Source organism: Cibotium barometz, chromosome 7, assembly GCF_041138505.1.
Source record: "Cibotium barometz isolate CiBa-2024 chromosome 7, ASM4113850v1, whole genome shotgun sequence".
In the NCBI taxonomy this organism is placed as follows: domain Eukaryota; kingdom Viridiplantae; phylum Streptophyta; class Polypodiopsida; order Cyatheales; family Cibotiaceae; genus Cibotium; species Cibotium barometz.
The window spans coordinates 42,794,531-42,807,398 of NC_141052.1; the positions used below are offsets into that span (position 1 = coordinate 42,794,531).

The following is a 12,868-nucleotide window of genomic DNA, read 5'->3' on the forward strand; positions in this document are numbered from 1 at the left end:
CATGCTTTGATTAAAGAGGAAAACAAGAGTGTTGCTCCAGTATACAGGTTCTAGGAGACTGTTTATCATGAGCCATAGATAAACCTTCTCATGATGTGTTGAATAAAAAATACTAAAGTTGAATCGTACGAAACTAAATAGTTAATATGGAATTCACCTTTGTGATCGTGGAAGTTTAAGTGGGCACTTTGATCGTAGTTTGAGATGGATATTCGGGGAATCGACACAACTCTAAGTGACAACAAATATGTGCATATTGAACCTTCTTCTCTTGTTAGAAGTTATCTTGGGAACTTGACTAGGTATTTTGTTATTGAGTGCATGCCATGTGATGCCCATGCATTGATGAAGGCATGAGACTAGGAGGTTCACTAGGTTGTTTGCTTATTGACTAGGCAACCGTAAACGAAGGGAGTTTAGAGCTTTATGCCATTATAAAAGATTGGTTGCCTTAGGCCAAGGAATTTAGAGCTTTCTGATTGAAAATAGGGGATCTTTTGCAAAGCAAGTCTAAAGTGTGAGTACAAATGGGCTTTTGCTGTGATGGTGCTTGTTGAAGGGTGGAGTGGTATGCTCGAGAATTTGTTTTCCAACCTGAAGATGCTTGAAGGATGGGCAGATTGCAAAAGGGTTTAAACTTTAAGCAATTTCAAAGTTCACGATGAAAGGCCTGTTTCCATGCAAGGCTTAGTTGGCAATTGGTTTTCACTTCTCAGAAATTAATAAAGAAGAAGACAAGCCCTCTGAGTTCAACCTTGTGGTTGCGAGGTGAACCGATAGGATTTGGAAGTGTTCAGCTCACAAACGGTTGCGAATTTTAATGAGAGTGGAAATGAGCCTCAAGTCTAAAATCAAACGGACTTAATATTGGTTCGACTTCTATGGACCAAAAGCAATACACGACCGAACTGATTTGGTCGGCCAACAAGCCGGCAGTGGGGTCCATCATATGTATGGAGCTGGTAAAGGGTGTTGTCCGGCCCAAGCTCGCTCGTGAGGGGCCGGACCAAATGGGTAAAGTGGGGAACTGCTCTCTTACCACCCGACAAATGTAGTGCATTTGATTATTGCCTTCCCTCGCAAAGAGCGAGGTTTGCATCTGCCATAGCCAGCGAGCTTGGAACCCTTCTGCATTTGGGCCCTTCTCCCAAGCTGCCGTTTTTCAAGACAGATCACTTCCGTGTTGTTTTCCTTCTTCGCATTTCTGGGCTTCCTTTTTCGCCCCACTGTGTATGCTCATTCATCCTCTTCCTAATCATGAACATGGAGAAAATTGAGCCGGGTACGCAGAGATTCTTAGGGTTTATTAAGCAGCAGCAGAACTTCTCTTCGTCTTGGAGCCAGGCTGTGGGTCACACCTCATCAGGTGAGGCAAGCTCTGCCCTATCTCAGAGCTCTTCTTCTGTGGTAATTTCAAGTGGTGGAAGCTTTCCATGTGATGGCCATGGCCATGGTAGCAGCTTCCCATGTGAGAGCTCTGGCCAGAGCGGCTCCGTGCTGAAGGAGCATGACTACATTGGCCTGGCTAAGGTCCCCTCTGCTTTCTCATCAGTTGTTGAAGACGATGATGCCCAACCCAGGAACCTTAACCTCGAGGACACCGATCTCCGCCTCGGTTTGGGCCCTCTCAAAGAAGGTCTGGCTCCATCTAATGTTACCAAAAACAAGTCTCAACCCCCCCTTGAACTGGAGCTTTTGGATCCCAAAGACAAAGGACCACATTCAGATAGAACCCCTGCCACACCCCAAGATGCTAACCTGGCTTTCGTGAATGTGTTTACATCTGCTGCAATGGTACCCCCTCCCAAGAATGGTGTTAAACGAGTCTACTCTGAGGCACTGGCTAAAGCCATGCCCATGACATCTGCAGCAGCTGACACCGTTAAGCAACTCCAAGGATCCGAACCAAAAGCTCTGTCAGAATACCAGCAGAATGTGACTTTATCCAATTGGGCTCTCACAAAATCTAATGGCATTTACTCTAACATGAATGGTAACACAAGACATGACGAGCTGCCAATTCAAGAGTTGGCATCAACGGAGCCCCCTCCTGCAAAGTATGTATAGCATATCCAGATGCTTCCGTTGTTATTTGGTATGGAGGGCGAAGAGTGGACTAGTTAAAGAGGCAGTTGACAAGATTGATGGTTCTCACTGTGTCTGATTCTTTGCAGGGACCAAGTTGTTGGTTGGCCTCCAATTCGGTCCTACAGAAAGACTATGGTTTCTAGGACGCATGCTCGACGAGCTGTTGATGCAGCAGATGGTCAATCGGCTATCTATGTTAAGGTTAACATGGATGGGATCCCCATTGGACGAAAGGTGGATCTCAATGCCTACAGCTCTTATAAGTGCCTTTTTGCAGCCCTAGAAGAGATGTTTCACAGCCCTAGCAGTGGTATGCTTTCTTCACTCCTATGATGATACTAATGTTAAAATTATGCAGACAATACATGATGTCCTCAAGCCATTTGCAGCAGTTGAGTCTTTATAGTTTTCTTTTGGAGCAGGCCATGGCTTGCATTTTTTGAGTAATTCAGAGTTTGTATTGACCTATGAAGACAAAGAAGGAGACTGGATGCTGGTTGGAGATGTGCCATGGGGGTAAGAGTATGGTCCAGTACAATTTGTGGTTTGCAAGTGTGCCATATTAATGCTGTTGAGTATCTATGATTTGCGATTCCCAGCCACTGATTTGACTGTGTTTTTTGCATTGCAGGATGTTTGTCAATGCTGTAAGGCGCCTCCACATTGCGAGAGGATCTGAAGCCACTGGTCTTGGTAATTTCACGTGCTTAAAAGTACACTAAGACTTCTTATGGGTGCATGGTCTAGTGATGAGGGCTGAGGTTTCCATGGATGGATGAGCAATCTTGCCGAGCCTGCTCCCTGCTCATTATTGTGTGGATATTTTGTACACAGGCTTAGTGTAAATCCAAATATAACTAAGTTTGTTTATCTGGTACAGCTCCAAGAGCACTGAGGTGACATGCATGAAGAGAGACTTCTTGGGCGTATAGCACCCTTGGCTCAACATCCTGACAAGCCTCCATGCAAAAGCTGTGCTGTCGATGCGAAGTTGACCAGAAGATTTTAGGCCCAGCAGCAGCAATTCCTGATATGTGTTTTGCAAATAACAGAACCAGCTTCTAGATGCATCTGTGTACTCAAAATGGATGGAGTACTTTACCCCTGTGTATTGATCTTTTGTTCTATAAGTCTATTTTATTTGTTAACATTGGTTCGACCATGCAACTTAAGCACAGTAGTGGCATCTTTCAAGAGTGAGGTGTGCGGTTTCTTTTGGTGCTCATGGCGTTTATAGATAGGATTGGTGCTCAAACCTCAAGAGGGCAAGCCAAGGTTCCAATAGAGGAAGCCAGAATCCTTGAATCAATATGGATAGCTTCACCCATTTATATAAATGCCCTCAAATAGAGGTCAGCCAGTCTCTTTGGAGCGCAAATAATTATGCCATTTAAGAGGCGGAACTTAACACATAATATAATAATTGCCAGCTTTCAGAAAAGTGGTAGATACAGATATTCCTTGGGGATCTTTCAGTTTCTTCTCAATTTGTCCTTCATATTTCAAATGCCTAAGTAGGTCAAGAATGTCTAATGTGGATTTCTTACAAGGGTGCTAGTGTCATTCAAAGAGTGTTTTTCTGCATGTTTTTTGCTTGCCAAACTGGCACAATCGATGTGACTGAGGTCAAGAAATGAGGTTTTTTGCTTGCCAAACCAACACAAAAGATGTGACAGGTGAAGAAATGAGGTGCTGCCGGAGAACTATAAAAGCTTCTTTTAGATAAGAGGGAGTGAGAAAGCATCTTTCAGAACCAGTGAAAACACAGATTTCAGCTGGTTAGTACACTTCAGGTGAAGAAATGACGTGCTGCAGGAGAACTATAAAAGTTTCTTTTAGATAAGAGGGAGTGAGGGAGAGAGAAAGCAGCTTTCAGAACCAGTGAAAACACAGATCTCAGCAGGTTAGTACACTTCCTTATTTGTGGGCTGAGGGCTAGTAGGGTTAGTTGGAGCCTGGGGTAGGGTAATGGATACCATGCATTTTTTAAGATCTTGTACAATGGAGTCCCCTATCACCAAATCATAAGGTTGAATGTGCTTCCTAGGTTTTCGAGGCCTTTCACTACTTTTTCCCCTATCAATTTCTTTGTCCTTATCTTTCATTTCAATTTATTAGGTTTTCTAGGGCTTTTGCTACTTTCTCCCTTCCCAATTTCTCTGTCCTTATCTTTCTTTTAAATTTATGGAGGTAAGACCAATGGCTCTAAAGGGCTCCATGTGCCAGGCTCCTTGCTCTCCCCATCCTCCTAGGTGGTGAAGTTTCACTTCACCTTGTCCTCTTAGCCCCAAATAATTCAAGATCTGACAAGGAATCATCTAAAATATATTTACATGTGGGTCCCTTTTTGTACACTATGTCCTAATGTTCTTTTTCCCCACATTGATAACAAGTTATGTTGGATCTTTCCCTTGGAGGTCCTCTTCTTTCCCCCACTCCTCTTTGTTGTGTTTCAAGGAGCTAGACAATTAACTGGTGGCTCCCTTTTGTACACTCTGTCCTATAATGCCCTTTTTTCCCACATTAAAAACAAGTTATATAGGATCTTTCCCCTGGAGGTCCTCGTCTTCTCCCCCTCCTCTTTGTTGTGTTTGAAGGACCCGGACAGATATGTAGTCAAATTTAGAAGTAAGCATGGCTACTTGTTATTTTAGAGCGAAGGGTTGGGGTGGTACTTCATGCGTTAGAAAAGTTTGAGGGATAGGAAGAATGTGTGAAGTAGTTGGAAAAGTTATAGGAGCTTAAAAGTTACCTGAGGAGGCTGATATCACTAGAGGATGAAGGTGACTCCACTGTTGGTGCTTATTGATCATCTTCCATCATCTTTTTCCATCTCAGTGCTTGAGCCTTGGCAATATCCAGATTCCCTGGATCTCCAAACTTTAATGTCCTCTTTATGGGCTTTGAGAGGCTATTAATAAAGCTCTTCTTTACCAATGGTTTCACTACATCAGCATGTACTGCAGAGGCTTTCATTAACCTTTCCAAAACTGTGTGTAGTCCGGTCCAACATAAGACACCACTTTTTCTTCTACAAATTGTTTCAAATTAACCACTGCATTCATTACATCATCATAGTTTTTCACAGTTTGAAATTCCCTAACCCATTAAAGATTCCCAAGTTCCTTTGCTTTCTTCATTTAGTCCTTCACACCATGCCGAAGAAGTCTAGAAGTAGATCAAGCCATTGTACCTTTGTTTCATTCCCATGAGTCTTGCAGTATCTTTTAAAATCCCTAAGGTACTCCTTCGGATCTTGGCCATCCCTCCCAGTGAAGATGGACATACTTCATGGTGCTAAATGCCTCTATGATCTCCCCAAAATGTTGTATGATCTTATGAAACTTTAATAAATAATTTAATGGTACCTTATTGTCGAGGTTGTTGTTCTCATTAGATTGTTAAGGAGGGCAAATATCATTCCTAAGATAAGTGCCACCAAACTCAATTTCCTCTAGTCTCTAGACTATCTCTTCCAATGCTGTCCTCTTGGACATGTTGATTTGATGATGGAAATAAGCAAGAACTTTTAGCCAACTGATCTGCTTGATGATTTTCACTATGGAAAATATGCTTGATGTATACTGCTTTGAATTGTTGGGTGAGTCCCAACGCTTGTTGATGAAGTGATCCAAGAGATGAGCTTCTCACCTTCCATTCCCCTTTTATCTGCCTACAGATTAGTACATATATCTACATATATACGTACATATATATGGTAAGAAAGACAAGATGAACATTTATTTTAAAGGGTTGAGAGTGTCATGTGAAAGAAGGTTGACAATATGTGGAGGTGAACATGAGTATAGTGATGTGATGACTTTAGCTCACAAGGATCTTGTACCTAGAGTAATTGTTCCACCCCTCATGAAGATTTTTTGTGATTGAAATCTAAATGGATTATGAACCTTGTTATCTTGTGAATGTTTATGGGGCTTCAATGAGCGTGTCCATGTGTGTGCAATCTAAGTTTGTGTTTATCCATTAATCCAAGGCATTTCCACTACAAGACTGAGCCCATCAGTGTGCTACCTAAGTTTATCTTTGTCCATTGTTCCAAAGAATTTTCACTACATAGGAGTAAACATAATCTTTGAAAACTTGTTGAGCTCCTTCGGTAGAATTCCTGTTAACCACTCAGGTTAACATGGCCTTGACCATCCTATTTTTGTAGGGCATCCACTACAAGACTGAGCCCATGAGTGTGCTACCTAAGTTTATCTTTGTTCATTGATCCAAAGAATTGTCACTACATAGTAGTAAACATAATCTTTGAAAACTTGTTGAGCTCCTTTGGTAGAATTCCTGTTGACCACTCCGGTTAACATGGCCTTGACCAACCTTATTTTGTAGGGCATTCTGTCAACTTACGATGATGTCACTTTATTTTTGTACTAAAAAGATGTCGTTGTATTTCAAAAGATAACATTTTGTATGACGATAACTGTACTTTATGAGTGCATAACCTTACATTGGGCTTATTGTAAAATAGGGAAAGTCTTGGACTTCATATGTAATTTCTTAGGCTAGTAAATGACTGCCATGGACTATTTTTAAGTTATGCTAGCCAAGTGTGAACATTAGTCACATGCACATAAGTCATTTTCTTAATAAGCAAAGCATAATCATTCCCCTTTGCAATAGACTGAATGTGAGCTCTCTCTCTCTCTCTCTCTCTCTCTCTCTCATGTGTTTTGTTGTAATCTTGCATTGCATAATGGAGTGCAATTGTGATTAGGATATGATTAGTGGTTTTTTTTAGCATAATCTTTTTTTTTTCAAGTGTGTGTGAGAGATTACCAAAGTAGAGAGCCTCTTCTTGCTTCCATCACAACAAGATTGAGCACACTCTTTATATCCCATTGACTATGGAGCTCTCTGGTGTGACAATGGAGTGAGGTTGCACATGATCGGCTCGTCACCCACCATAAGAGGAAGTTGTAAATTACCACCATGTGCAGCTCTTTGGCAAAATCCCCAATCAACAACACGTTAATCATTAGAAGACAAGGTAAGTGCTTCTAATTTACACATCCACAACTTTTGCGACAACGTCCCAGTGAGTTGGACCTTACTACGCCTTCATGAAGATCGACATAGGTGACGCAAGGATGCGGTCACCATTAGGAAGGGGGGTATGTTAACCACTCCGATTAACATGGCTTGACCATTCTATTTTTGTAGGGCCTTCCGCCAACTTACGATGTGTCACTTTATTTTTGCACTAAAAAGACGTCTTTGTATTTTAAAAGATGTAACATTTTGTATGACGGTAACTGTACTTTATGAGTGCATAGTCTTACACTGGCCTTATTTTAAAATAGGGGAAGTCTTGGACTTCATACGTAACTTCTTAGGCTAGTAAAAGGCTGCCATGGACTATTTTTAAGTCATGGCCGGCCAAGTGTGAACACTAGTCACATGTACATAAGTCGATTTCTCAATAAGCAAACCATAATCATTTCCATTTGCAATAGATTGTATGTAAACTCTCTCTCTCTCTCTCTCTCTCTCTCTCTCTCTCATGTGATTTGTTGTAATCTTGCATTGCATGATAGAGTGCAATTGTGATTAGGATATGATTAGTGGTTTTCTTTTTGCATAACCTTTTCTTTTTCAAGTGAGTGTGAGAGATTAACAAAGTAGAGAGCCTTTTCTTGCTCCCATTATAGCAAGATTGAGCACACTCTTTACATCCCATTGACTATGGAGCTCTCCGGCGTGACAATGGAGTGAGAGTGTGGATGATCGGCTAGCCGCCCACCACCACAAGAGAAAGTGACAATGGAGTGAGAGTGTGGATGATCGGCTAGCCGCCCACCACAAGAGAAAGTTACAAATTACCACCACGAAGTTCTGAAACAAAATAGACTATAGGTGTTAAGTCCTCAAAGAAAAATATCCAAAAGGAGGCATGTCCCCTTTAGAGATAGCCTTGCTCATGCTCAATGGTGTGATGCTCGATGTCATCCAAGGCGAAGGAGGGGGGAGAGATAGAAACGAGGAGGTGAAGAAGGGGATCTAGGGGCAGGGACAAGGGCACTCACAAGGGAAAACAGAGGAGGGAGTAGAAAGGTAGTTGCGAGATTGTGCAAAAATCTACCCAAGGCAATAAGCAACCTTAGGGCATTAAGTAAAGCGCACTTATCTATCATCTAGTTTTTAATTTTATGTGCACTCATCAATATTTATCTCGCCTCACATGCAGAAGTCGCGGATCATGGTGTGGGATTTAATTTGCTTCGCAAATTAAGACTTAGCTACATTAAAAAAAAAAAAAATCATGGCCTTGTGTTTGGGTAATATGATTTTTTCCTCTTTGTTATTATTTTTTAAAAAGAACATGTATGCAATGCACATGCAGCACGATTTGCATAATGCAGGTACATTTGAATCAATTTACAACAAATGAGGCATTCTCACAAGTTTAAACTTGATATTTGCGGCCTTGGCCATGTTCTTTGGCCGAATATTGAAATGAGGGCCTAGCAGGTTAGCTTATGCAACGTCCTACCCTCAGCATGGTGACAAAGTAGTGCTGTAACTTGTTGGTATTACCATCCATTGTCATGCTACATTCAAGAAAGGGACATAATAAGTAGGAAGGTCAGTCACACTAGCTCATATTTATTATAAATAATAATTTCCTCTCATTTCTAATGTTTCTCATTAATTATTTTTATTAATCAAGATCTAAGGTCCTTATTAAGCTTCATAAATCAATGTAATGAACTCTTTAATATTTGTGGGTTACACTGTATTTATTGAGTCTTAATTGTACATCTAGCAATATAATAGTGATTGCTGGTCAATTCAAATCCTTAAGGTTCTCACTATGCGTTAATCCTTGATAAAATAAGTCTTAAATAGGTCAAATCATGTTAACGTGGTCAAAAAAGCATGTCTCATGATAGTGCTAGTTAGCACAATTTTTGGATGTGCTAACTAGATCCAAAGATGACCCACAATGCAAAATTTTCTATCATGCTATATAACATTGGAAAGCTATTGAAAAAAAGAATCTTGATGTATAATCTTTGACAAATTATGATTTGATTCGCGAAAATTTTACCATATGCCCATTTTTTAAAACTACTACTGCTAACAACCGCAAAAAGCATAGCACGTTAACATGCTTCCACCCAAATCCAAATCTTAGGATCACCTAATTCCATGGATTAATCCACTTAATCCATGTCTCTCACTATGACTTAATCCTTGATTAAATAAGTCTTAAATCTAAAGCTTAGGATCACTTAATTCCATGGATAAGTCCACTTATGAAAGCATGATGTTGCATGCATGTAGGCTATAAATGTAGAAATCTCACATTGAATGAATCCTTTAAGTGAATCTATTATGTAATTTTGGCTTTCTTTTACATGTATGGTGTTTTCTTAGTACTTTTAAAATCTTAGAGAAATGCATCTTTTTAATCTCTAAGAACATTGGGAAAGCTAAAAATATGGATATAGAGAGAAGGAGAGAGATGTAGAGAAAGACTTTGATTAGATTTTATGGTTGAATGGAGACTAGAGAGATACCTCCTCATCAAAGGACGCTATACAACTTGCCTTGGTTTTACTTAGCAAAATCCGTCCTCTAAGCACTCCAAGAAGTGGCAGCTATCCCAAAGATGGACTCTTGCATGGAGTCGAGGAAGATAGAATATCAGTTGTGGTAGACTTGGATGCATCTGAATTAGAGAAAGATATAGGGATAGAGCATCGTAGTAGGCAAGCTTGGAACGAGGCTTAGGCGGCTACATTTGAATGGGCATATTTTGACAACTTTGATGTCGAGATATTTTGTAAATACTACAAAAATGACATTCGCTCAAAAAGTGAGTTTGGAAAATTAGGCTCTATTAATGTGCTACATAATGCTCTGATAGAGCATGCAAAAAGTAGGGCACATGAAGATACAAAATACCTTTTTGGGGTCAAAAGAGTCTCAATAGAGGATGGGATGAATAGATCTAAGGATGTACTTGACCAGGCCACCCTTAATCTTTTTGCTGCTGCATCATACCATGTTGCAAAAGATGAGGTCTCTTTTAGCAAGTATCCTACTATTTTAGTGACAACCTTTATCTCATTATACAAGTGTCCATACGTGACACATGATCTATATCACAATGGCAAGGCTTGTGGAATGTTTGTTAATTGCATAAGTGAGGCTATATTGCAACAAATTTTGCAAAGGATAAAGTACTCTAGTTACTTTAGCCTCATGATGGATGAATTGACTGACATTGTTCTCATTCAGTACCTCATTGTGTATGCCTCTTTTATAGAGGACTTTCAGTTTATGATAGTTAGTTTAGGCTTTCTAGAAATTCAATGTGAAACCTGAAGTCACTTATATTAATCTTACATATTCTTCTTATCACAATTGAATCTTGATATTAGTAACATGGTATGTTTGGGTGTACTGATGGCACGTCAGTTATGATCGGACATGTAAATGGACTAGCTGGTTATATGAAATGAGTTAGTCCTTACATGACTTCCATTCATTGCATTGTTCGTGAAAGCTAGTCTTTCACTAGAACATGTCAGGGGCACAACAATGTTTTCTAGCAGCGTTTCAACAATGCTTTTTTTGTCGGGATGTCGGGGATTCCATTTACTGCTCCGTGAAATTTCATTTTGCTGAACAGCGCCTTTAGCAGCAAAATTTCATTGCTATACTGTGATTTTGCTGCTGAACAACGAAGATAACAGTGAAATTTCATTTTGCTGAACAGCGAAGATATAACAGTGAAATTATGCTGCTATTTTCGCTGCATGAAATTCGAGAGAGTTATTAGATGCTAAATTCTAAAAATACATGTCACATGCACACAAAAAATGATATATAGTTTTAAAAAATCATCCATTAAAACCCTTGGAGCCATGTTTCAAGCAAAAAAAAAAGATAGTTGAAAACTTTTGAGAAGCGAAACAATGTCAAGATCACGAGTCTATCCCATCTTGTAATAAATCCATATGTGTTGCTTCATCAATGTCTATATCTAATGGAAGCTCAATGAAAAGATGGGGTTCTATATCAATATCAATATCACTATCATGATCCAATGAAGCATTGTCATGATTGATAGGTGACTCATGATCTTCTTCCGATTGATGTTCCTCATGCTCTTCATCGGCCCCATCCAAAATGTTTCCTTCATCGTCTTCTTTCAATGAGCCGATTTGAGGTAGTACTTGCATCTCATCCAGAGATTCGGCCTCCACATCTTGATCTTGAAAGATATGTTTTGAAACGAGGGGGATCAATTCAATCGGCGTGAAACACAACCTAATATCACAAAGTAAAGGGGTTACACTTTTATTATACTATATCAAGATTTAATTTAGGATTGGTTGGGTTACTAACTTGACAGTGTTGAGGTAGTATGAAGGTATCTTTCTCATCATTCCAAAACTTGGTGGAATCAATTTAGAAGAACCCATTTGGATGTTTCTTCACGGTTGCTTGAGCACCTCTATATATCACCTTGAACCATTTGACATCAAAGATGAATAGACTAAATTCTCTAAATCCAACCTCAAGAATATGCTGATAGTTCCACAATACTTAAGATTGTCCTCTATGACATTGGTATCAAGTCTACTGGCTCGACTTTCTTGCTCAAAAGTTTCCATCACACCATAATCAAATGTGTTTCTTTTAGAATCCACACGCTCCATGCGAAAGTGCCTTTCCTCTGACCATATTGCATTATATAGTTTGTACTAACATGAAACAAAAGCATGACATTTAGTATATATAGTGCATTAAACAAGGTATATACGTGAGATAGAGATGAAGAATGTACTTTTTCCATCACACCATAATCAAATGTGTTTCTTTTAGAATCCACATGCTCCATGCGAAAGTGCCTTTCCTCTGACCATATTGCATTATATAGTTTGTACTAACATGAAACAAAAGCATGACATTTAGTATATATAGTGCATTAAACAAGGTATATATGTGAGATAGAGATGAAGAATGTACTTACTTGAGGGTTACATCCTCTTGCATACTCATGCTCTTCTCTTGTGATCATCTCTCCATTTTGTGATGCCATCGATATTGCCATACGAAGCCATTCTATATTGATCACATTTGGTATAGGTTCCAAGCTAGGCGGGAATGGCAAGCATCTATTTGCTCTTCTGAAAGCTCTTCTTTCATCCTTTCGTCTATTGATTGCATCCTTGTATCTCCCAATCCACTTCTCCATGATGGGACTATTTAGAATGCAGAATGTATTCACCTTGTGGTGTAATGCTTCATCCAATCTTCGTTGCCTTCATTTTCCCTGAGGCACATTAGTGATTAGTTAGCCATCCTCCTCATTGCTCCATAATCGTGGCATGGAAGGATCTATGTGAGATAGATGTTTTGATATATACACAAGAGACTCTTGCATCAACCATCCCTCTTCCATGCTTGCTTCTGGCCTTGCTCTTTGTCTCACAAAGTCCTTCAAGGTTTTCATGAACCTTTCAAGGAAAGACATCTATCGAACATGAGTAACACCACACAACGCCACTTCATCAACCAAATGCACCACAAGATGCAATTGGCAAGTGAGAATTGTTCTAGGAAAGTTGTCCTTGATCATACACACTGCCTTAATAATAGCATTGAGATGAGCCATCTCAATGGATGTAGGATCTATCTCCTTTAAGGATATGTACCTACACACATAGCAATTATGTGTACTATTTACCAATACATAACTTGTGAGCGCATGAGAATTCCAAATAAGCAATATAACTTAGTG

The 12,868-nt window shown here is 39.7% G+C and overlaps 1 protein-coding gene across 1 annotated transcript; it reads left to right on the plus strand.

The window, feature by feature from the left end:
* The first annotated feature begins 1,085 nt into the window (after nucleotides 1-1,085).
* LOC147637037 (auxin-responsive protein IAA27-like) lies at nucleotides 1,086-3,231 on the plus strand. The gene is made up of 5 exons (XM_086800651.1): nucleotides 1,086-2,057; nucleotides 2,175-2,398; nucleotides 2,511-2,604; nucleotides 2,720-2,781; nucleotides 2,969-3,231. Exons 1-5 carry the CDS (start codon nucleotides 1,258-1,260, stop codon nucleotides 2,986-2,988), a joined length of 1,200 nt encoding a protein of 399 aa, XP_086656777.1. The 5' UTR covers nucleotides 1,086-1,257; the 3' UTR covers nucleotides 2,989-3,231.
* The last annotated feature ends 9,637 nt before the right edge of the window (nucleotides 3,232-12,868 follow it).

Bases quoted from the DNA above. Each gene is read 5' to 3' on its own strand.
- LOC147637037 (XM_086800651.1), top strand. From the start codon at position 1,258: ATGAACATGGAGAAAATTGAGCCGGGTACGCAGAGATTCTTAGGGTTT. The intron at 2,058-2,174 runs GTATGTATAGCA...GATTCTTTGCAG, and splicing joins ACGGAGCCCCCTCCTGCAAA to GGACCAAGTTGTTGGTTGGC. The intron at 2,399-2,510 runs GTATGCTTTCTT...CTTTTGGAGCAG, and splicing joins GTTTCACAGCCCTAGCAGTG to GCCATGGCTTGCATTTTTTG.